The 24065-nt window shown below is 58.1% G+C and overlaps 1 protein-coding gene across 3 annotated transcripts in view; it reads right to left on the bottom strand.

Annotated features, from left to right (window-relative positions):
- PRRC2A (proline rich coiled-coil 2A) overlaps nucleotides 1–24065 on the bottom strand; it is a 38210-nt gene continuing 14145 nt past the window's right edge. For 2 of the 3 annotated variants that reach the window (XM_063122363.1, XM_063122364.1), the window contains exons 5-32: nucleotides 22212–22284; nucleotides 21363–21506; nucleotides 21079–21215; nucleotides 20912–20991; nucleotides 18958–19097; nucleotides 18742–18832; nucleotides 18250–18481; nucleotides 16380–16788; nucleotides 14262–14482; nucleotides 13634–14003; nucleotides 13277–13490; nucleotides 10886–12973; nucleotides 8588–8832; nucleotides 7419–7549; nucleotides 7151–7280; nucleotides 6679–6764; nucleotides 5758–6006; nucleotides 5359–5547; nucleotides 5132–5209; nucleotides 4054–4216; nucleotides 3906–3958; nucleotides 3634–3722; nucleotides 3226–3484; nucleotides 2476–2568; nucleotides 2156–2380; nucleotides 1976–2064; nucleotides 851–944; nucleotides 1–712 (exon numbers count right to left, since the gene is read on the bottom strand). In XM_063122363.1, the coding sequence (XP_062978433.1) occupies nucleotides 572–712; nucleotides 851–944; nucleotides 1976–2064; nucleotides 2156–2380; nucleotides 2476–2568; nucleotides 3226–3484; nucleotides 3634–3722; nucleotides 3906–3958; nucleotides 4054–4216; nucleotides 5132–5209; nucleotides 5359–5547; nucleotides 5758–6006; nucleotides 6679–6764; nucleotides 7151–7280; nucleotides 7419–7549; nucleotides 8588–8832; nucleotides 10886–12973; nucleotides 13277–13490; nucleotides 13634–14003; nucleotides 14262–14482; nucleotides 16380–16788; nucleotides 18250–18481; nucleotides 18742–18832; nucleotides 18958–19097; nucleotides 20912–20991; nucleotides 21079–21215; nucleotides 21363–21506; nucleotides 22212–22284 (6513 nt within the window). In that variant the 3' untranslated portion in view covers nucleotides 1–571. The remainder of the gene's footprint in view (nucleotides 713–850; nucleotides 945–1975; nucleotides 2065–2155; nucleotides 2381–2475; nucleotides 2569–3225; nucleotides 3485–3633; nucleotides 3723–3905; nucleotides 3959–4053; nucleotides 4217–5131; nucleotides 5210–5358; nucleotides 5548–5757; nucleotides 6007–6678; nucleotides 6765–7150; nucleotides 7281–7418; nucleotides 7550–8587; nucleotides 8833–10885; nucleotides 12974–13276; nucleotides 13491–13633; nucleotides 14004–14261; nucleotides 14483–16379; nucleotides 16789–18249; nucleotides 18482–18741; nucleotides 18833–18957; nucleotides 19098–20911; nucleotides 20992–21078; nucleotides 21216–21362; nucleotides 21507–22211; nucleotides 22285–24065) is intronic. The other variant, XM_063122366.1, reaches the window with a different exon arrangement.

Here is a 24065-nt window from a genome sequence, read left to right as displayed (position 1 = left end):
TTTTGACTTTTCGTTTTATTGGTTTTTTTTTTTTAAACAACTTTTTTGGTTTTTTATTTATTAAACAAACCAGCTCGACCACCTTTTTAAAAACTCAACGCTTCCTATTTCAAACTCAGGGGAGCAAATAGACAGGAGAGGCGGCAGGCTCCCAGGATTCACCTCCCCCCACCCCCATAAATAGAAGAGGGAAGAGGTGAAGGCCCCCACATGTTCATATTTATATATATTTACACTCCGCACCTCAGAGCTGCTCCCCCCTCAGATCGACAGGGCAAAATAAACTCAGATGAAACCCAAAGGAAATCAGCAAAAATACATTCAGCTGGGAGCCTCCCAAAATCCTGATCCTTGCCCCCCCAAATTACACTCTGAGCACTCCACTAAGTGTCTAACACCCCTAACGGAGGGGGCAAATTCCAGTGCCACCCCACCCCCCACAAACAGAAAAGGAGTCGAGGAGACACCCCATACTCGGGATACACCAAGGGGGAGGAGGAACGAGCCCCTCCCCGCAATTTTGGGGGAGGGGGGTTAACAGAATCAAAAGGGGACGGATGAGCATCCTGGGCTAGTGGTGGCTGGAGAGGCTGGGGTCTGGCTTGTCGGTGTGGGCACGGGCCTCCGGCTCGAGGCGCCGGGCGGGGGCTCCGTCACGCGGTTGAGCAGCTCGCTCCCAGGCGCGGGGCGGGTTCCAGCGAAGGACGTCCGACTGAAGAGGGGGGGGAGAGGAAAGACACCAAGCAGAGAAGGGAGATGTCAGGCAGCCCTCTTTTCTCACGCCCCTGGCTCAGCCGCCCCCCTCCCCCTCCCCCGCAGAGGTCAAGAGCTGACAAGGCGGCAGCCTCACCTGCTGGTAGACCTCGAAGCGCTGGGCACGAAAGATGCCGCCGTAGCCAGACCCGGGGGATTTCAGCCTGGCATTGAAGCCTCCAGAGAAAGGCCTGCAGGTGAGAAAAGAAGCCTCAGCCACACCCTGGAGGGAGCCCAGAGCCAGCCTCCTCCCGTCCTCCTCCTCCTCCTCCTCCTCCACTACCACCAGGCTGCGTTCCCAGGGAGCCACAAGCGGCCCGAGCCCTCGCTCTTCTCCGCAGGGACGTTTTCAGGTGTTTATTTGCATCGCGCGCTTCCTTTCCAAGCAGGAAGCGCAAAGAAGCAGGTTTGCTGGGGTTTTTAAAAACTGATGTATGTCCCCAAATAAAAATCTCAAAGAACAAAAGGTTCAAAGCCTACAGAATCGAGGTACGGAGGCATCACAGAGCTGGTCCAGCTGCTGGGCTGCCTTAAAATCTCCCATGTTTATTTGCTATGAATACGTCCACCCCACCTTCCCCGCTCACTTTATCCTAAACAACCCTGCAAGGTAGGCTGCGCTGCCTTACAGGCCCTGGATCTGCCCCAGGGTCACTTACGGGGCTTCGTGGCCGAGTCGGCATTTGAACCCAGATCTCTCCTGTAACACGGAAGAGGTGTAGGTGCGCGTGAGTGAAATTAAGGGATATATCTGTACTTACAGAATACCTCTAGAACTGGCAAAATAGAAGCCTAAAAGTAGAAAAATTCCTACAAGAAAAGTCCTCCTATAGCACCTGGATCAAGATGCTGCAGCCAGCAGGGGCCCCAACTCACACAGATCCACGAATCCTGTTTCAATCTATTTCAAAACAGAAGGCAGCCCCCGTTTTACCTGGGCTGCACCTACGTAGCCGGCCGGGGGGGGGGGGGTGACTGACAAGGGCAGCCGACAACAACACTGACCCCCCACCCCCTCCCCAGATCTTCACAGGAACTCCCGAACTGGTCCCCTTCCGTAGCTTTGGGAGGGATCATCCCTGGCTAGGGGACAGGGCCCCCTGGCCAATAAGGAACAGGCCTGAGACGTAGCCAAGTGCAGGAGGTTTAGGCAAATGAGGTTTTCGGACGCCATCCAAACAGTTTCCCCCATGGCAATTGCTGCCCCAGACGGAATCCTCACCTGCCCCCAGAAGGGGGTCGGGCCCCCGCAGCCCCCAGACCATTGAGCTTCCTGTAATCTTGTAGTGGCTTCATTTCCAGAGTGTGGAGCTGGGGAGGAGAACGGCCATCAGCACCAGAGGGGGGGGGAGGCCCCAAGCGTCCAGCAGGCGCAGGCCTCCCCACCCACCCCCCTCTTTACCTCGCTACGGCCCACTCCGCCGTGAGGAAAGGCTCGCACGGCTGGAGGCACGAGGCGCCCGGCCAGCTGTCCCGGCGGCGGCGGCGGCCTCAGGGCCTGGGTCGCCATGGGCACCATGGGCATCGGGGGCGGCGGCGGCCCAGGGGCGGCAGGGGGCGCTTGCTGCAAGGAGCCGAAGTTCACCACGGGGGGCAGCTGGGGCGGCTCCACCACCGGCAAGAGCACCTGGGGCAGGAGAGAGAGCAGAGCGGGAGGGAGGCGCGGCCTGCAGAGCGGGGCAACGGCCACGAAGGGGCCCGGAGGCGGGGGGCTGCGCTCACCTGCTGGCCAGGGCCGGTCAGGAAGTTGCTCTGGCTGCCTTGGCCCAGGGCGGCCGGGTAGAACTCGGAGGGGGAGGCCAGCTCTTGGCGCACCTGCAGGGCAGAGAGACGGAGCGGAGACTCGCGGGGGGAGGAGGAGGAGGAGAGCGGCTGCCGAGCCAGCACTTCAGCCGCCTGACATGGGAAGGGCAGGGCCGGGGCTCCGCGGCAGAGCTCCCGCTTTCGCCCGCAGATGGGCCCGGGGAAGGTGGGGGACGACTCCCACTGAACCCCAGAGAGCCGTCGACAGAGACGAGGCTGCGCCCAAAGGGACCGACGGTCTCGAGTCCAACTGGGGGCCCGAGCGACGGCTGCCAGCCTCGCCACCCCCCGTCCCGGCCGTTGCCAGCCCGACCCCCTGGCTCATTGCATCCTCAACGGATGGCGCTCTCTGCCTCGCCCTGCCGGTGAAGCAAGAGGCAGCCTGCAATGGGGTATTCCCTCCGCCCCCCCCCCTCGTTGCACCACCCCTGGGTTCTGCTCTGTGCCCAGGCCTCCCGGCCTCAGCAGCGCTATCCTGGCCTTCCCCATCCTCCAGATGTGTTGGACTGCAACTCCCATGATCCCCAGCCGACACATTCGGAAGGCGTGAGTTGAGGGGAAGGCTGCGCCATCCTGCCCTGCCCCAAGGTCCACCCCCCCCCACGGGGGAACCCAGAAGAGCCGCCTCGGAGCGACGCCCCCTGCGCGCCTCCCCGCCCCCCGCCGTACCTGGAGCAGGGCCTGCTCAGGAGCCAGCTGGCTGCCGCAGAAGGCGGAGCTGTAGATGAAGGAAGGCGGGGGCGCCTGGTACAGCAAGCCTGTCGCCGGGAGCTTGGGCAGCTCAGCCGCCTGCAGGGCCGCGATCTCCACATACTGCCCCTTCAGGGCCACCCCCGAGAGCAAGGCCGAGCTGGGCAGCACGGCGCCCGCAGCCGTCTGCGCCGGAGAGGCGGGGCCCGGGCTGGGCTGCAGGTACAGGTGCTGAGACCTAGCGGAGGAGGAGGAGGAGGAGGAGGAGGAAGACCAGGCAGTGAGGAGCTCTGACTCGACAACTGTGAAGTCGGGGCAAGGGCGGAAGAGGGCCTGCGGCGCCCCCCACCCCCACCCCCACCCCCACCCCCCTCCTGTGCCCTGTACCTGTACGTGTGCAGAGAGGGGGTGCTGGGGCGGTAGCTGCTGCCCCCACTGGCCCCGTGAAGCTGCGACTCAAGCTGGGCGCTGGGGACCTGCAACCAGAGGATGCACGGGGGCCGTCAGCGCGCGGGGAAGGACCTGGAGCCCCCCCCCCTAAGCAAGCCCCACCCCCTTTTCAGCAGCCCGACCGCACCAACGATTCCCCTGCTGGTCCGGGGACTTGCGAATCCGCACTTGGCAACCCCTTTCCCCTGCTGTCCACCAAGGTGGGTTACCTGGTTCCCGTAAAACAGCTCTGGGTAGAGGCGCTGGCCCTGGCCCCTCTCGCCTGTGGAGAGAGAGAGAGAGAGTAAAAAGACAGTCAGGCCCAACTCCGGGGCGCTCGCTCCCCCTTCCCCGCTCCGAATCTCGCCCCAGACATACCTGAGAACACGGAAGTGTCCGCTGGGAGGCTGTGGAGGCAGGAGGCGGCAGCCACCGGGAAAGGTCTGGGCTCACAGGAGCGACCAGGAGGCACCTCGGGGGAAGCTCTGTGGCTGGGGGGTGCTGGGGGGAGCAGCTCCCACTCCCTGGGGGCAGAGGTCAGCTGCAGGGAGAAGGGGAAAGGGGTCTAAAGGGAGGGGCAGGCGAGGGCCCGGTGGCTCTCCCAATGTCATCGGCCTGCAACTCCTGTCGGCGGCAGTCAGCCCAGCCAATGGGGAGAGAGGGAGGGAGGGAGGCGCAGCCCAACGACACCCGGGGTGGGGGCGGCATCCGTTGCCCAGCCTTGCTCTGCCCTAACAAAGCCGCTCTCTTGCTTCGTTCACCCAATCCGTTTCTCCTGCGTCCCTCTAGAAGCCGTTTGTGGCAGCTTCCAAAGGTAAAGGAACACGTCCTTCGGATTAAGCGGAGGCACGGCTGTAGCGAGGGAACCGGATCAAGCTCCAGCGGTGCTGACAAACTATCTTCTGTCTGTCCGGAGTGGGCAGAAGGTGGATCTCCAGATGTTTTGGACTTCCAACTCCCGGAAGCCCCTGCCAGCCTGGTCAACAGCTGGGAACGCTGGCGTTTTAGTTCAAAACATCGGGGCCTCTGCCTTCTGCCCAGCCCTGCTGTGAATCTCACGCAGTGGGAGCAGCCCACCGGCTGTATTTGGGAACAGAAGTTTCGGAGACGCTCTCAGAGGACAGCCCCACAAGCAAGGCATTGCAGCAGCCAAGCCAGGGCTGCCTTTTGTGCCTTTGATCCTCTAGGGAGCGGAGGATTAACGAAGGTACCGAGCAGACGAAGCAATCCCTTATGGGCAGAGCAGGCTTCTGAACAGGAGGGGCTGCTGGGCCCCTTCTCCCCCCCTTCAGGAGCCAGGGCAAGGCTGGCCTCTTCTAAGAGGGCCACGGCTGCAGGTCTTGTGGCTCAAGCGAAGAGCAGCCCACGGGGCCTCCTCCTCCTCCTGCCTGGGGGCACTGAGCGGGGCCTCTCTTGGCGTCCGCTCCTTCCAACCCTCCGGGGCCGCCCCACTCACCCCCTCGGCAAGCGCCGGGTGCAGCTCTTCTTTGTCTTCCTTCGGGCCGTCGTTCACCACGAAGCGAAGGTCGGCCTCCTGAAGGGGGCGAAAACCAGCGTGGGGATGAGCGGCCCGGGTGCTGCGCTCGGGGTCTCGTCAAGCAGCTGGTGGCAAACCAGGGCAGCCCTGCCTCTCTCCTCTCCTGCGCCGGAGGAGCCGGGGGCCCCCGGGCCGTCCCCGCTTACCTTCTCGCTGGCTCCAAACTGGATGGGGGGGCAGGCCCCCGGGCACTCGAGCGGAGGGCTTGGCTCTGGCTTCAGAAGCCCCAGCCCCTCCGCGCCGTCTTTCGCCTTCTCCGCTCGCTGGGAGCGCTCGGTGCCAATGGCGCCAGGGGGAGGGTGGTCTCGGGGCGGCGGCTCAGGGGAGCTGCTCACCTGTCGCAGGAGGAGGAGCGGTGAAACCCGGGGCCCCTTCTAGAGCAGGGGTAGGGGAACATCAGATAAGGCTGGCCTGGTCCCCGTGCCGGGAAGAGACCCAGCGTGCCGGCCTCCAGCTGAGCTGGGACTGCAACTCCCATCACGCCCAGCATCTCTGGACGGAGCCAGGTTGGAAGGCTGGCGGCTACCCCAGGCTAGATTTCGCACCTTCTTGTCCTTGAGCAGGCTGGCGTCTCGGGCCACCGGTGGCGGCCGCCTCCTCTGCTCCTTCGCCTCTGCTCCCTCGGGCCCGGCGGGCGCCGTGTCTTCGCTGCCTTTGCCGATGGCTCCGCTTCGCTGGGTGCCAGCGTCCGGGGGGGCCTTCAGACCCCCGTCGGGGGAGCTGCGCTGGCTGCAGGTGGCTGAGGAGACCTGGGAGTCGCTGCTGAGGTCCACGCCACTGTCCGACAGGCTCATCTGGGGAAGGGGCGGTGGAGAGTCGGCAAACGGGGGGTGAAGGGAAACAGGAGCCAGGCAGAGAATGACCCCACCACCACCTCCAGACCACCACCTCCAGCCAAGCTAGAGCGTGTTCAGAGGAGGGCAACCAGGATGATCAGGGGTCTAGAAACAAAGCCCTATGAAGAGGGACTGAAAGAACTGGGCATGTTTAGCCTGGAGAAGGGAAGATTGAGGGGAGACATGATAGCACTCTTCAAATACTTAAAAAGTTGTCACACAGAGGAGGGCCAGGATCTCTTCTCGATCCTCCCAGAGTGCAGGACACGGAATAACGGGCTCAAGTTACAGGAAGCCAGATTCCAGCTGGACATCAGGAAAAACTTCCTGACTGTTAGAGCAGTAAGACAATGGAATCAGTTACCTAGGGAGGTTGTGGGCTCTCCCACACTAGAGGCCTTCAAGAGGCAGCTGGACAACCATCTGTTAGGGATGCTTTAGGGTGGATTCCTGCATTGAGCAGGGGGTTGGACTCGATGGCCTTGTAGGCCCCTTCCAACTCTGCTATTCTATGGTTCTATACCTCTCCAGCCCAGCTCGGCTCTCTAAATGGGGAACCCGCCTGGAGCACGTCTTCCCCCTCGCCACACGCCTGCTGCGCAGACAGGGCAGCAGCTCAACGCCCCTCACCTCGGTACTGGCAGCCTCTTCGAAGGCGTTCAGCGGGTCAATCCAGGGTTCCACAGAGGCGGGGCGGTAGTTCTTCCGGGAGGAGTCTGCAGAAGAAGCAGGAATGTGGGCGACGCGGAGCGGAGCACCAAGTCGTGGCCGGGCCCTCCTCCTCCTGCTTCAGGGGGTCTCGCGCCTCCCCCCACCTCACTCAGCTTTGGCCCAGCAAGTTTCAACCCAAGGCAAACTCCAGAGGTTTGTTCCTAATCCACGAGTAGCCTCCCGGGGAAGTTACCATGTCTGAACAAGGAAGGAGTCCAGGCGCACCCTTATGCCCCTGCCCTGCAAAATGTGCACCCCCGGGATGTCTAGGGGATCCAGCCGCTTTCTGAGATCGACAAGATCCACTCGACAGGGGGCCGGCCTTCGCCTTAAGAATCCCAGGCAACCCCCTCATCTGAAGAGCAGCCCCCTTAACCTGCCAACCACTCACTGGAGTTCAGTTGGTTCCAGATCTGTGGGGCTAGCCCCTCGGACACGGGGACACTCCTGCTGCGAGGCTCCCCATGGCTCTCGTCTTTAGGGGCCGAGAAGGCCGGCCCACTGGGGAAGGCCAGAGGTTCCTGAGAAAGAGAAAGGAGGGGAAGAAACTTAGGAACGAGAGCTTCAGCCAGAGACTCTTCCCCGTCTGTCCGTCCCTCCACCCGCCCGTCCCCTGCCCACCCCCCCCCCCCCCCAGGACCACGGGGGAATCTGCTGACCTGCTGCAGCAGGTCTTGCTTGCGAGGCCATTCCCGGCGCTTTGCGGCAAAGCCGCTCATGGCCCCAGGCTCCTTCAGGGGGCCGCTGTTGTTGGAGTGGAGGAGCTGGTTCTTCTCCAGGAAGCAGGGGTCTGAACGGGGAGAGAGATAAAAGGAGTGGGCAGGATCTCCGAATAAACACGAATGAGGGAAGGGAGGGGACAGGGGAGGGAGAGGAGGGGACAGATCTCCCCACTCATCGCTGCCCTCAATAGCGGAGAAGAATCCAATTCCTGACTATCAGGCCTTCCTATTCTTTGGCTCGGCTATTGCCAACTCATCTGAAGCCTGTTTTGGGAAGATTTATGGCTGTGGAGACTGCATGCAATCCAGATATTTCATACGGGCATCGTTGGACAATACAGCCGTGAATCCTTTTCTTACTGAGAAAGATTCTGAAACGGAGGTAACAGTCGGGGCTCTGTCCATACGAATTCACGTGTATACGGCCACTTTGTAGTGTTTGTATGTATATGTCCAGTTCTGTAGAATACTTTTGGCATTTCTTGTTGAGCATGTTGGCACAATTCCAAATACGCTGGGCGTGATATTGCATCTTGCTGGGATAGTCTGAGTTTGGGAGTTGCTTTTCTTCTCTTTGCTCAGAAAAATAGGGGGACTGTGTGGAAAACCCCAGAGGCCCAGACATCTGGCTGCCCCCCCCCCCCCCCAGACCAGGAGCACTTGGCCATGTAGCAGAGCGCGGCGCAAGAAGCCTCACGCAAGCCCATTAGTGGCGAGTCTTGGGATTCGCTTGGCAAAGCTGAGAGCACACTGCGCATTGGCCAAATTTGGCCTCCAGTGCAGAGTCTGCGGCTTCTAGAAAGTCTAATGTCAGGGGTGGGAGGGAGGGAGGGAGGGAGGGAGGGATTGGTGCCTCTGGAGTGGCTGATGGCAACCGCAGAGGAAGCGTTAAATCGATTAATGCACTCCGCAGAGCTCCCAGTCCTGGCTCCTCCCATGGCTGCTGTTGCCTTTCCTTCCCATCCTGTGAATCAAACTCCCCCCTACACTTCCGGCACAAACGAATATTTAGCAGCAAGCAAACCTATCCGTCACAAAGACAGAATGTGAGCTCTTCGAGGCCAGAGCCTCCGGCCTACTGACCGCGGACGGACGCCGCGCATTACCTGCGTTGCTCCTACTCTCGAAGCGTCCCAGCGGGAGGGCAGAGGGGTTGCTGCTCCCAGGCCTCAGGAAGGGCGGCTGGGCCGGACCAGGGGAGGCCGGCTTGGTGTGGCGGTTGCCCAGTTCGGCCAGGGCCTGCTGGATGCCAGCTGGGTCACTGTGGATAACGCGGTCCAAGCGATAGACTGTGCTGGTGGTGGGGGCCGGAGGCAGGCTCAGGCCTGGCGAGTGGTCGTCAGCGTTCCGGCTAGAGGAAGAGGACGGTAGAGGCGTTACCAGGCGGAAGACGGTCCAAGGGAGGGGGCAGTTCCTGCCCTCTCTCGCTGCCCACTGGTCATCCTCAAGCCCCTCCCCACTTCACTGTGTGATTAAGCCTATTCCTCTTATAGTTGAGGGTGGATGATGCCCCGGCCCATGTCTACCCAGGTCTTCTTGAAGGTGCCTCCCTCCCTAGTTTTGTTTTCAAGGATTCAGCAAATCCCCACGCTGGGAGGAAATCAGAACAGCTCACATTACGAAGAGCCCTGCTGGATCAGACCAAGCGTCCGTCTAGTCCAGCACTCTGTTCACACAGGGGCCAAGCAGCTGTTGACCCACAAAGCAGGACAGGGAGCAACAGCACCCTCCCACCCATGTTCCCCAGCAACTAGTGCACACAGGCTTACTGCCTTGGATACTGGAGGGCAGCACGCAACCATCAGGGCTAGTAGCCGCTGACAGCCTTTGCCAGGGCTTTGAAATGCCCTCTTCCGACCGCTTTGTACAGCCTCCTCCCCGCTGTCTTCCCCGGGGCAGTTCAAGCTTTCAGATCAGCCCGTCTTGCCACTTCTATTTTTGTTGCACCCATGAACATGGGTGCAACAACAGAGCGCAGGACACGGAATAACGGACTCAAGTTAAAGGAAGCCAGATTCCGGCTGGACATCAGGAAAAACTTCCTGACTGTTAGAGCAGTACAGCAATGGAATCAGTTACCTAGGGAGGTTGTGGGCTCTTTTCCCACACTAGAGGCCTTCAAGAGGCAGCTGGACAACCACATGTCGGGGATGCTTTAGGGTGGATTCCTGCATTGAGCTTCCAACTCTGCCATTCTATGATTCTATAAGACTGGGAGGAGGCTACGCTTCCTATTTTTGTACACTTTTGATTTCTTTTGAAAACGGAAAGCGTTCTAGAAAATGTTAGACGAACCAAAACACAACAGCCCTGTTCAGACGACACGCTGAGCCACGGTGGTTAAGCATTTTGAGCTGAACATCACAGCTTAGCGCGTTGCGTGAACCATGATTCAGTGTGTCACATGAAACCATTCCTAGCCGTGGTGGCTACGTCGCCATGGTTTAAACAGGCTCCCAAACCCTTCGTTGCCAAACCGTGGCTTAGCGTGTTGTCTGAACTGGCCCAACTGCTCAGCTGACCCCCATGTCAGACTCCACACCATTTTATCACCCAGTCTCGGAGTTCCCTCCCTCCCTCCCTCCCACTGCTCAGCTCCTAGTCCAGCCTGGTGTCCTCCAGATAGGTCACACTACAATTCCCATCACCCATTGGTGACCCTGGCTAGGGATGATGGGAATTAGCGAACACATCTAGAAGGCACAAGGTTGGGGAAGGCCTCTCTAGTAGGTGAGGAAAAAGAGGGGAAAAGCACCAAGAAAAGGCTATAAGAAGAAGAGGCTACAAGCTCTGGTGCTAAGAAATGTCAGAAGAAATTCCTTTATTTTGATCCGAAATATAAAAATATGGAAATGTCCCAAAAAACTTTCAACCCAACTTGTACAACGCTCAACGTTTCGGATCCGGAGATCCTTCGCCAGGAGCTGCACAAGGAAGTGAATTACTTTTTGAAGTAATCATAAATTCAAAACTTTCTGGATATTTTTTACAAAATCGCAGTCGTGTTCATTCTTTCTCCGTTAGCAGTGAACACGACTGCGGTTTTGTAAAAAATATCCAAAAAGCAATTCAGTTCCTTGTGCAGCTCCTGGCGAAGGACCTCCGGATCCGAAACGTTGAGCGCTGTACAAGTTTGGCTAAAAGTTTTCTTTGAATGTTTTCATATTTCGGATAAAAATAAAAGGCATTTCTTTTGACGTTTCTTAGCACCGGAGCTTGCAGCCTCTTTTCCTTATAACGCTCTAGTCAGGCCCAACAATCCAGTCATGGGCTCTTCCTCACGCCACCGATCTCACGGCCCTTTTCTTTTCGGCCTCACACCTCCGCTGCTGCCAGATCCCGGTCCGGCCTCTCAGCCCGCTCCCCCCCGCCCCCCCCCCCAGCACTTCGCTCCCAGCACTTGCCTGCGGTTCTTCGGCGAGGGCCAGCTCCGCTTGTCCCCTCCGCTGCGCCCGCTGCCGCCCCCTCCGCGGCCGGCTTTGCCTCCGCCCCCGGGGCCAGGGTTGGCTCGCCGGTTCTGCCGGTCCATGCCAGGCCGCTGGCTGGAGAAGCTGCGCTTGGACATCTCTTTCCGCTGGGCCAAGCTGAGCTCGCTGTTGGAGGGGCGCCCGCCCACGGAGGGCGGCCCAGAGCAGCCGCCTTTCAGGAACGCGGTGGGGGGAGGAGGCCCCCCGGGGGCTGGCTCCTTCTCGCCCCCGCCCCGGCGCTCGGTGAAGTCGCTGCTCTCCGACGCCGTCTCCCACTCCTCGTTCGCCTGGTCCGAGTTCTGGTTCGACAAGTCGGGAGACTTCGTGCCGGCCACGCGCCGGGCAGCCGATTCCTCCGGGAGAGGGGCGGAAGGAGCCGGGACGAAGGGCTGCCCCCCCGCCCGCTGCTCACCGTTCAGCCGGGCTGCGTTCTCACGCTCCTGCTTCAGCCTCCGGAATCGGGGCGGCTTGTCCTGCTGCTGAGAACGTCCGTGGCGCCGGCGCCGGGGAGGCCTGTCAAAGCCACGGTCCGGGCCGGGGCCAAGTGGCTGCTGTTTTGGGGGGGCTTGGAAGCCGCCGGGATCTTCTGGGGTCACCGCCGGAGGTCCCGACGATACCTTCTCCTTCCCGGAAGACTCCAGAACGGCCTCCGGCTGCTTCTCCGGCTTCTTGTTGGGCTGGGGCTTGGAGGGAGGACTCCACCCGCCGGGAGGTGCACGGCCACCGCCTCGGCCCCGGCGGGAAGGGATGCCGCGAGGGGTGAAAACGCGCCCCCCACGGGTGCCGGGATCGGAGAGGCGCGGGGGCATTTTGTCAGCAAAGCGAGGCAAGCCCGGATGGTGAGAAGCGGGCCCAGAGGGCATTGGGCCGCCACGGCTGCGCTGGCTCGGTGGCGGGTCTTTGGTCACCTCCTTGTCCGAATGGGCCACGTCGCTGGCGCTCTCGTGCGTCTCGCTTCCCGTCTCGGAGCCCCGCTGGCGCCGCCGTTTGGGGATCTCTTCGTACTCCGAGCCTTCGCTACGCGTCTCGCTGGTGTTGCGCGGGCGGAAATTGGAGCCCGGGCCAGCAGCTTTTCCGGCACCGTCATCCAGCCGGTAAAAAGGTTCACGGTAGCTGCGGAACTCCCGGCTCCTTCCCCGGCCCCCTCGCCCACGGCCGCTGTAGGCGCCCCGGAATCCCCGGCCGCGGGCGAAATACTCTCCTCGCCCCCTGGCCCGGCCGCGGCCAGTATGGCCGGTATAGCCACCGCGCTCGTATGGGCCCTCTCGCCGCCGCCGGCTGGGCGACAGGGGCCCCTGGTGCTGCTCTTTCGGTGGCATAACGGTCCCACCGTTCACCACCGGCTTGGCCTTGTTCTCCTTGCCTGGCTTCGGAGACTCTTTGGGGGGTTCTGGCTTGCTGCTGCTCACTGGCTCGCCCCCCTCCTTGGCCTTCCCTCCGGGACGCGTTTCCTCACCATCGTCTTTCACCTCCTTCGGGGGGGGCGGAGGTTTCTTGATGGGCCCAGCTCGCCGCGGGGCCTTGTCCCCGGAAATCTCCTCAGTTCTCCGGCTGCTGCCAGGACGGGGACCCCAGCGCGTCTCCGTCTTGGACTCGCGCCGGGGCTGCTTGTGGAAGTCATGCTGCTGCCGAGGGGGTTTGTCCACTCGCCGCAGCACCTCCTCCTTGACCGGCGCCTCCTCTTTCGGCTGTTCAGAGGGAGGCTTCTTGGCTACCACGGGCCGAACGGCCGAAGGCTCGACCAATTTGATCTCTTCGGGGGGATCCCGATGCAGCAGCAGCAGCGACTCCTCCTCGCTTTTGCGAGAAGGCTGGATTTGGGGTTCCGCCCGCCCGTTCCTGCTCACTTCTGCCGGTGCCGTCAGAGCCACGCCGGCTTGCCAGGGGGCCCCTGGTCGCGATGGCTCATCCACCGGGAAACGGTGCAGTGGGGCAGGGTTGCCGTTTTCCGAGAAAGCCTGGTAGCTCCCCATATAGGGCTGGGGGGTGATAGCTTCACGCAGGCGGACTGGAGGTGTCTCACTCCTGAAAGAGAGAAAAACAAAGACGATCAGTCCCAAAGAGGGCCAGTGTTCTCTCCGCCCCCCTGCCCCAAACTGCCGTGCCGGAGGGATACGGAAGAGCAGCTGGCCTCTCTGAGGATGGAGCCGGAGGTCCTGCCCCCGTCCCGGCAGTCGCTAAAACCAGCCACTGATCTCCAGAACAAGGGGCTTGGGGACGTGCCGATGCGGCCCCCGATAAGAACGAGCCGGCCTTTCTGACCAACATTAGTCCGCTTCAGTTGCCCGTGTTCCCTCACCCGCCAGCTTCCGTCCCAAGGTCTCTCACCGTAACCCTTTCTCGTCCTCCTCCTGCTGCTGCCGAAGGGCTGCCGCCTGAGGTCGCCCATCTGCACTGGAGGGGGCATTGGCGAAGACGTCTCCGGCCCAGGCCAGCTTGGGATCCACCGGTGGGGTGCCGCGCTCTCGAAGGAGGGGAGGGTGGCGCTCAAACTGCTCCGAGCTGGACCCTCCGCTGTCCGACCGCTCGCGGGGCAGGAGACCTGAGGGAGAGAAGGGCGGGTCAGACCGAGCGGCTCAGGCACTGTTCTACGCTGGCGCGCTCTGGGCTCGTCCCGTGAGCCTGGCTAGCCCTGCACCCTTCTTCCCTCGCCCGCAGAGCCAGGGCTTCTCCAGGGCTCCTTACCAGAGGGGTGGACCCCGGGGGGATAGAAATCCATGGGGGGCCGCCCTTGCATCATGCGTGGGTCCATGTACGGCGGGATCATCATCCAGCGAGGGTCGAAGTTCATCTGCGGCATCGGCGGCGGCCGCCCAATGGCGCCCGGGTACATGCCTTTGGGCGGAGCCTGCGGGGCTGGAGGTGGGGCTGGGGCCTGCTGCTGCTGCTGCCCCGGGGGCCCGGGCTGAGCGTGAACGCCGCCTGAGGGGCCCAGAGCCGCCAGAGGCGCGCCCGTCGCTTGCTGCTGAGCAGAAGCAGCTGCCAAGGGGGGCTGAACCTGGCTGTGCTGCTGTTGCTGCTGCTGCCATTGCTGCTGCTGCTTTAACAACTGCTCCTGAAAAGCGGAGAGGGGAGAAGAGAGTGAGCGGCCCCTTGGTCAGCAACCCTCCACAACAGCCCCTGACTGTGAGCGCCCCGTTCCCCCTGGCCCAGGGCTCTCGCTCAGCGGAGCAGCACACGTTGCTCAGGGAGCTGTGAGGACATCAGCAGACGTCAGAGACTCTAGTCTAAAGGCTCATCACGGCAACAGGACCACCGCCGGCCACTTCCCCTCTCGCCTGGAGCCCCGGCACCCGTCTCCCTTCCCCTGTACCTGCTGCTGTCGCTGGAATCGAGGCGGCAACGACTTCTGGTACTTCGAGTAGCCCAGAGTCTGCGCCGGAGGTGGCTGGCGGGCCTGCAGCACCGTCTCCCCCTTGGGCTCCGCCTTGGCAGGGATGGGAGTGGCAGGGATGAGAGCAGGCCCAGGTACGACCGGCGGCTCTTCCCTCACTTCGGGTACTTCCTTGGGGGGAGGAGCCAGAGGGGGCTCAACTGCGAGGCACAGAAAGGAGAGAGGCAGGCTTCATGGAGCAGTCAAGGAGCGCTGGGTTCACCCAGCTGAAGCTCCAGAGTTCTGAAGCCCCATCAACCCGAAAAACACGGCTCCCCATTCCAGTCGGAGACCCGAGACTTCCCAAAGTAGCTTCGCCGTGTTACGGGACAACTAAGGAAAGAGCCCTCCCGGTCGTGGCATCCCATCTGTGGAACACCCTCCTCAAAGAGCTGCCGCCCTAACGCTGCAACAGTTTCCGGCACCAATTCAAAATGGGTTCTGTGGTCTTAGGCATTTTAAATCAGTCCGTCCGTCCGTCCTACACTTTGCTGCTTTGTCATTGCTGTTGTTTATGGTTCGATGACTGTTTTGGGTTATATATATCGTTCGCTGCCCTGATCTCTCTTGATGAAGGGTGGTTTATAAATATCCAAACAGATAAATAAAACGTACCTCCCTGCCTCTGGGATTAGCAGCTGAGGCCTCGTTCCCCACATCCCTTCAAATACTAAAGAAATTCAAACTATGAACCTGTGCGGCTCCCATGGTGGGAGGAGCACCCACGCTACGAATACAATGACCCAGGGAAATATAGATCTTGCCCTCTTTTCAAACTGCACATTTAAAACAATTTTTTAATTGCTCAGGAAGAACTTTTGAGAAAAGTACTGCTGGAGGGCTACGCACAGTTTCACGTTCTATGCAGTTTAAACAGCTGCTAGTAGCGCATGTCGCTACTAGTGAAGGAAACAAGTTTTATAAATGAAATGGTATTGACATTTAAAGCCCTAAACGGTTTGGGGCCAGGTTATTTGAAGGAACGCCTCCTCCCATATGTACCTGCCCGGACCTTAAGATCATCTTCAGGGGTCCTTCTCCGTGAGCCCCTGCCAAAGGAAGAGAGGCAGGTGGCTACTAGGAGGAGGGCGTTCTCCGCTGTGGCACCCTGGTTGTGGAACGAGCTCCCCAGAGAGGTCCGCCTGGCGCCTACACTGTACTCCTTTCGTCGCCAGCTGACCTTTTTATTCTCCCAGTATTTTAACACTTAATTTTAACTTAAATTTAAATTTCACTGTTTTAACTCTGTATTTTAATTTTATATCAATTTTGCTGTGTGGTTTTTATTCTGGTTGTGCTTTTTATATTGTATTGTGTATTTGTGCTTTTAACCTGTTGATTGTCTTACTATGGTTTTAATTTTTGTGAACCGCCCAGAGAGCTTCAGCTATTGGGCGGTATAGAAATGTAATAAATAAATAAATCGTAGGACAGATTGTGGCTTGGAGCAGACAAAGGACCTCTCCCCACCTCCCCCCGCAACCCTTTAAGGGCATGTTCTCATATGAGTGGCTCATTACTCGATTACTGCAACATTAACTGACAGCCTGTGCGTGTGTTGCGACGACTGTTTCACACAACCCTGCAAAATGGAGGGTGTTCATCCATGCAGCCACAGGCACACTTCCCCACCCTTTAAGCTGAAGCCCTTCTCCAGGTGGATCCCACCTTCGGAAATTCTGCAGGTGGTGAGAAGCGATGGGACTTTTCTGGTGGTGCACCATAGTTGTGGAACGCTCTTCTTCAGGATACCCGCTTGGCATCTACACCATTTATTTATTTATTTATTATCTGGTGCCTAACGGTTGGCAATCAGATACTCTTGAACTTTTAATAGATTCACTTACGGCTGCCCTGTGGCTCTTTCTACGGCTGGTTTTGTTCTAACTAGACATCTCTCCTTTTAATTTCCATAGTTCCGTGTTTTTTTATTCCTGCTTTTGGGGAGCACTTCTCTTGGGGTTTAATCTGGCGACCTGTTCGCTTTTAGCTCTTTGGAAGTTCCCTATCTCACCCTGGAAGCAGAAACCTCTTTTAGGAACCAAACAAACACGTTACCGGGACTGGGAGGGTCCAAGCTGTTCACGCTGCCGCCGCCGCTGCCCACGGTGCTGTGAGCTTTGCTCGCCAGAATGGGCTCCTCTTTCTCTCTCTTCTCCTCTGGCGGTGGTGGGGGAGCAGGTGGGGTGGGGGGCCCTGGGGCGGGGGCTGCAGGAGCAGCAGCAGCAGGCTGCTCCTTGGGTGGCTCTGGCTTCAGGCGCTTCTCCGGAGCGCCAAACTTCTCGTCCAGCCGCTTGAGTTTCTCGGCACAGGCGGCGCGCCGCTCCTCCTGCATGCGCCGCTCTTCTTCTTCCCGCCGCCGCCGGGCGCGCTCCACCGCAGCCGAGATCTCCGAGGAGGACTGCTTCCGGCGCTGGCGCCAAGCCTCGTCTTCATCCTCCGGGGGAGGCGGCCGCAGGGGGCGATCCTGGAGTGGAGAGAGAGGAGGAAGAGGCTTGGCTCAGAGCTGCTCCATTCACAAACCTGGGTCCCTGACGGGGTTTCCTCATGCAACGTAAGTTTATTCTCTCGCTACTTTCAGGAGTCCTACTGAGAGTGGAGAGGGCCCATGGCTCGCTCAAAGGGTCCCCAGGTCACCTAAGTTCAGCCTTCTTCAGGAGCAGAGCTGCTCAGGTGCCTTAATTCCACGATCCATATGCAACCACAGAATTTAACATGAGAATCGGGGCTCTTATGAAAATGAGAGCAAGCTGTTAGTCCTTACGACTACAGACGTACGCCTGGAAGGATACACCCTTTGCCTGGTGAAGTCTTCAGAGAAGCCAGAGAGAAAGAGAACCAAGGAAGAAGTCCCAGCGGTCAGGACCCCAAGGCTTGATGTCGCACCAGATCCTTCCCTATGGCATATAGTGCCATGCCCATTTTTGGTGCCCTCTTGACTGCTAAAAGACTGAAACTACTACAATGCAGAGATAAAAGCTCGCCGCCTATAATGCAATGGATGGAAGACCTAACAACGCTAGGAACATCTGAAAGAGCGAAACGTAGGCGCCATTTCTACATTTATCTTTTCGGCTCCAGGTCAAAACTCTTCTCTTTTCCCAGGCATTTAACAGCATTTAACAACGCTCAGCTTGTTTGTTTTTTAACAGACCCCAGAACTGTTTTTCAATGGATACCGTTGTTTTTATACTGTTCATGTTTTTTGATGGTTTTAAGTTTTGTATACTTTTTAATGTTCACTGTTTTTAACTGGCACAGAGCAGTAAAGCAGGAGTTTCTGCAGCTGAAACTCTCCCCACGGCCTGAGTTCGATCCCAGCGGAAGCTGGTTTCAGGCAGCCGGCTCGGGTCGACTCAGCCTTCCAAGGTCGGTAAAATGAGTACCCAGTTAGCTGGGGGAAAGGTAATCATGGCCGGGGAAGGCAACGGCAAACCACCCTGCTATAAGGCCTGCCAAGAAAACGTCAGCGAAAGCTGGCGTCCCTCCAAGAGTCAGTAATGACTCAGTGCTTGCACGAGAGGTTCCTTTCCTTTCCAAACCGCCCAAAGAGCTTCGGCTATGGGGGCGGTATATAAATGTAACCAATCAAATCAAATCATTTACGAATGGACTTATATTTGAATAGTTGGTCTGCCTTTACTTAAGTTTATGTGTAATTTACTCCTTTTTTTCAAATATAACATTCTAAATAAAAAAAAAAAGCCCTCTCTGAAACCCTGGAGAGCCGCTTACATCCGTGTCAACGCTCATGAGTTAGACGGACCAATGGCCTGGCTCAGCCGAAGGCTGCTTCCAACACCCCTAACCCGACGTAGCTGTAAGCCAGGCTCAAACCCAGTTTACTTCCACACCCCTTGACACAGCGGCAGGCGCAGCGGCCGTGAACTCCTTGCAGTGGGAAGCCCCACAGCCTGTCGAGACTCACCGGGAAGTCATTGGGCTGCCCCCAGTTGCCCCGGTTAGGCGGTGGGGGCGGCGGTGGGGGCGGTGGCCGGACTGCAGGGGAAGGTGTTGGAGTGGGCTCTTTGGCGCCCTCGGGGGGATGTGAGTTTTCAGCCCAGGCCGTTTTCACGAGAGAGTGATCCTCTTTTGGAGCTCCAGCCTTCTTTGTGTCTGTGCCTGATGACTGGCTGTCGGGGCCAGAAGCCTCGTCGTTGCTTGGGGACGGAGGCAGAAGAAGAGAAGGGGATCAAATACAGCTTGGAATGGGGGGGGGGGGGGAAGAAACAAGAATAGCTTTGACTTTGGGGGGGGAGTCCTTGAGATGCAGCCACGGCCATATGAGAGTTGCTATTTTGTGGGGTGATCCCACGTGGCACATGGGCGGGGCGGATCGCATGGGGGCGTCTTTTCCCAGGGAACCGACACCCTGGGTGCCCAGCGGGACAGATGTGGATTAGCCACTGCCCACTCTCACCGGTGATGAGTGGTTTCTTCATCGGAGTCTTTCCCGTCTTCTTCATCGCTGAATTTTAGCTTCTCAGTGTAGTCCACTTCTTCGTGGGCTCCTGAGGGAAACGGACAGGCAGCTTTAGACGGACTGACCCCAATCCTAAGGGGCGGAGGGCTGGAAATGCCGCCAACAGGAAAGTCTTCTAAACTTTGGGGTCTCAAGGTCACACGCTCCAGTTACCTGCCCAGCCTTCGTCATTCTCCTGGTCCAACTCATCAAATTCTTTTAGGTCGTCCTGCTTGAGGACTGGTGGCCGGCTCACAGGCTCCGTCGTGCGCACCGGAGGTTGCGAGGGGCGGGGTCCCGGGAGCCGCTGGAACCTGAACAGGAGCGGGGTTCAAGGAGAAAATAGCAGGAGAGCAATTAGCAGAAGCTGCACCTCTGCCACATCCTCCTATCCAGCCAAAAGTTGCTGCTGTAACCCCTCAGACCAGGGATGTGGCTCTCTAGATCCGTTTGCCTACATCTCCCATCAGCCCTAGTCAGCATCGCCAATGGTGCAGGATGATGGGAGCTGTGGCCCTCCAAATGTTTTGTCCTACAAGCTGCCACTCCTGCCTTAGTGGGGCCAAAGGATCAGGCGTTATGGAGCAGGATCTGCCTACAGAAGTCATAGAATCATAGAATAGCGGAGTTGGAAGGGGCCTATAAGGCCATCGAGTCCAACCCCCTGCTCAATGCAGGAATCCACCCTAAAGCATCCCTGACAGATGGCTGTCCAGCTGCCTCTTGAAGGCCTCTAGTGTGGGAGAGCCCACAACCTCCCTAGGTAACTGATTCCACCGTCACACTGCTCTAACAGTCAGGAAGTTTTTCCTGATGTCCAGATGGAATCTGGCTTCCTTTAACTTGAGCCCATTATTCCATGTCCTGCACTCTGGGAGGATTGAGAAGAGATCCTGGCCCTCCTCTGTGTGACAACCTTTTAAGTATTTGAAGAGTGCTGTCACGTCTCCCCTCAATCTTCTCTTCTCCAGGCTAAACAGGCCCAGTTCTTTCAGTCTCTCTTCATAGGGCTTTGTTTCCAGACCCCTGACCATCCTGGTTGCCCCCCTCTGAACACGCTCCAGCTTGTCTGCGTCCTTCTTGAATTGTGGAGCCCAGAACTGGACGCAATACTCTAGATGAGGCCTAACCAGGGCCGAATAGAGAGGAACCAGTACCTCACGTGATTTGGAAGCTCTACTTCTATTAATGCAGCCCAAAATAGCATTGGCCTTTCTTGCAGCCATATCGCACTGTTGGCTCATATTCAGCTTGCGATCTACAATTCCAAGATCCTTCTCGTTTGTAGTATTGCTGAGCCCCCACCCACCCCGTTCAACTTGCCCATTTGGATTTTTTTTGCATGAGCTCACAGGACGGACAGCTGGAGTATTAGTCACATGAGGTGGGGAGACACCGTTCAGAGCAGCCTTCCCCAACCCGATGGGCTTCAGGTCTTTGGGATGTCAACTCCGACCAACTGCAGCCGGCATGGTCATGAATGCTAGGAGCTGACATCCAAACTATCTGGAGGGGGCACCAGGTTGGGGAAGGCAAGTCTAGAGTCCCACGGCGCAGTGGCTGCCAGGCCATGTCGCGCCGCGCACAGAAGACGCTCCGTTGAAACCAGCCGGCAGCTGTTGGCATTCTTGGTTCCGAAGCAGCTTCAACGGGTCCCCCACCAACGAACATCTGTGGTGTCCACTGATGAGAGACCAACGGCGTCATCCGCCTTTTACTTTTGCATGGGAGGAGAGAAGGGACGGCTGCCCCTCAAGGGCGTCTACCGTTCCACAGACGACATTTCCTGCTCCCCTTGACCTGCCTGGACCCACTGATTTGCCTTTGCAGCATATGAACTCTGTCCACACCCTGGCCCTTCAGGGGTCTAAATGACTCTTGGAGAGGCTCAAAACAAGCCCTTCAGTCCAATGGAGGAAAACCACTTCAGAATCCTCTTTCTGGACCCCAATACACTCCCACGAAGAACCCACATCTTCTGGCTCCTTTATCCCTGTCACCCCCGCAGGCTCCAGCCTCCTGCCAGAGCACAGTCCTCCTTCCTCCCCCAGGCTCCAGCCCTCCGTACACCCTGCTGCCCAGACCACGTTGCGCCCTCACGCATTCAGCCCACCTTCCTTCTACTTACCTCTGCGCCTCTGCTGTGGGGTAGCGGTACGGTCCCTGTGGCCCATAGGGAGGCGGGAACGGGAGGTACGGGGGATACATCTGCAGCGGGGCAGAGGAGGAAGGGGGTTACAGGCGAGTTTCCCAATTTCCCCAGCTCTCTTAACACGAGCTACCTCTCATACTTACAAATGGCGGCATCATCCCCCGGTAGGGAGGGAACTGAGGCGGGACGTTGGGCTGCATGCCGACCACGGCCCGTCCATCCTCAGGCACCAGCTCCCCGTCAGTGCCCCGCCCGCCTCCATCCCGCCAACTGGTTGCGTCTGCAAGAGATTTTTTTTTGGGGGGGGGGGAAGAGAATGGGAAGAAGAGTTAAGGACGACGCACCCCTGGATTGCATTGGAAGGGATGCGCCCCCCTGCCCCGCCCCAGAGCTGAGGCTCAGCTGCCGTTCAAGCCATGCCACTCACTTTGGGGGCGGAGGTTTGGTCCGGGCCCATACGACGCATCGGTAGTGTCCTTTTCTTTGCCAACTTTGTCCTGGTCGCCAGCCGCCTGCAGGGTCGGAAATTCCTCGCGAGAGAATCGCGACAGTAGGCTTGATCCCTTTCCACCTTGGCATCAGAGAAAGGAGGTCCCATTACAAGCCGGCCTCTATGCCTCTGGAGGACTGTTCTGCTTCTCCGGAAGGGGGCAGTCCAAGATTTTGGAGACGGATGATGGACGGAACAGGGACTACAGCCCCTCTGAACGTGTCACTTTGGCACTGCCCTGCCCTCTAGTGGACACCTAGACTCATAACCCACAGCTCAGGACAAACTACTGAGTGAACGGAGGAGGGCCAATACAAGGCCCTCACCCTGACAACAGGCAGGCTCTTGAGCTTGATCTAGAACAGGACCCTTGCAAGGATCACAAGGACAGGGGCAGGTGCAGGTGGGGGAGAACCACTCCTTATGATGTATCCTTTAACCTTTAAGAACATAAGAAGGGTCCTGCTGGATCAGACCAAGGCTCCATCTAGTCCAGCACTCTGTTCATGCAGGGGCCAACCAGTTCTCGACCAGGGCCCCACAAGCAGGACACGGGTGCAACAGTACCCTCCCACCCATGTTCCCCAGCAACTGGTGCACACAGGCTTACTGCCTCGGATACTGGAGGAAGCACATAGCCATTAGGGCTAGTAGCCATTGATAGCCTTCTCCTCCAGGAATTTATCCAACCCCCTTTTGAAGCCACCCAAATTGGTGGCCATCACCACATCTTTCCCTATGCCTGAATTCCCAGCTTTACACAACTTGAGTTGGGGCACCACTTACCATCTCCTTGCGCTCCATGGGTAACGCTGGCCTGTGCCCAGGACTTTACCCCGCTTGGTACTGTAGGGGGATTCTGAAAGAAGAGGGGAAGTAGGTCAAAGCTAAGCAACAGACCTGCCTGCTGGCTACCTTCTTGAGAACTTTGACAGAATCTAGACAACTACATCAATTTGTTTAAAATCAAACGATGTCTGGAACTCGTGGTTGAACAGAACATGAGAGTGGCTCAGAACACATGGCAGGGTGAGGCTTATAGCTGGTTGGGGGGCATAACTGAGGCATCCTTGCCCCTTGCTGTGCAATTATTCACACAAACATTTGGACACAATGCTAAACTTTTGTTTGGTGCCACATGAATGAGCCTCAGAGGTCCAGAAGTTCCTACTTCCTCGCTCCTGGCACTGCTGCAAGGAGATCAGAAATGTTTGCTTCTGTTTTTAGCTAACCAGAGTTAATCACTGGCCTCGTTCAGAAGACACCTTAAACCATGGCTTTAACCGCAGTGGTTAAGCCAGAAAGCCAGGCTGTGTTCAGAAAACACTTTAAACCATGGCTTCAACCATGGCGAATAAAGCAAAAAGCCTTATTCGCCATGGTTAAAGCTGTGGTTTAAGGTGTCTTCTGAACACGGCCTGTCTTTCTGGCTTAACCACTGCGGTTAAAGCCATGGCTTAAGGTGTCTTCTGAATGGGCCCGCTATGTCTGAACTCAGGCAAAACGTGATTAGTATTACCTTTGGTTTAGGAAAGCAAAGTCAACTTCAAACCATGATTTACCATCCTGGCTAATAAGCCAGGGGTTCCCGAACTTTCTATCACCAGTGTCTGCTAGAGAGGGCTAAAAATTAAGATGGGAGGCTCTGAGCAGAGCAGCCTCACTCTGCCTAATGTCCCCCAATCAATGTGACTACGATGGATGTTACTCCTGAAGAAACAAGCGTGCCTAGGATCAAGCTGCAATCGGGACTCCAGTTGGTGGGGAGAGAAGAACTGTAGAAAAGCAGCCTGCACGTGCTTGGTTAGAAGGATAAACCCCGGCTCAAACGTTCCTCCAAAGGCCCAAAGCTCCAACACCGGATGGCAGCAGAGGGAGGTGTGATGCCCCCCCCCTCCCGACATGCAGAACAACAACTCCCCCCCAACCTGCTTAACGTTCTGCCCCAGCACCCTTCCGACTGCCTGAAGGGGCGGATGCACGTGGAAGACGCAGCTTGCTGTAGTTCCTAATGGCTTCACACGGCTCTCTCATCTTCCTGCCAACACAAACCTTGAAGGAAGAGTAATCTCCTCCTCCAGACACTGTGGTTCGATTAGGAGAGTCCAGTAATCAGAGTTCCCCACTGCCAGCTTTTCCGACCTACACACCCACTAGCCGGCTGGAGCTCCAACTGCCCAGCAGGCTCTGAGTGGGAGTGAGATGGGTGAGGCTTCCAACTAGCGGCAGGAACAGAGAAAAAGCACCCTTGGGAAGCAGAACCCGGTGCTCCCTGTGACTCTGGGAAGTGGTATTTAACTCTTTTCCCTTATTAGGCCTTTCCTGCTCCAAGCTGGAAAGGTGTGGGGGTGGGGGAGGGCAGGGCAGAGGGAGACACGCTCCAAGGAACTGCGTACCAGGGCCGGCACGCTTTGAGAAACCTTTCCCTACGTCAGAGTTCACCGTCTCGGGTTTAGAGATAAATGAGGGTGAATTGAAAAACAGAAGCGCTCGTGGCTGTGCTGGAGGAGTCGGGGGAATCTGAGCCCAAAGCTCGTGCACGTAACGCCAGATCACAGATGACCGTTATGCCCAAACGAGATCACTGCCATAATAAAGTCCAGGATTCAGCACAAGCTTCGCTAACAGCATTGCACAAAG

The sequence above is a fragment of the Elgaria multicarinata genome, chromosome 3 (assembly GCF_023053635.1).
Source record: "Elgaria multicarinata webbii isolate HBS135686 ecotype San Diego chromosome 3, rElgMul1.1.pri, whole genome shotgun sequence".
Lineage (NCBI taxonomy): Eukaryota > Metazoa > Chordata > Lepidosauria > Squamata > Anguidae > Elgaria > Elgaria multicarinata.
This window is presented reverse-complemented; position numbering and strand designations above follow the sequence as displayed.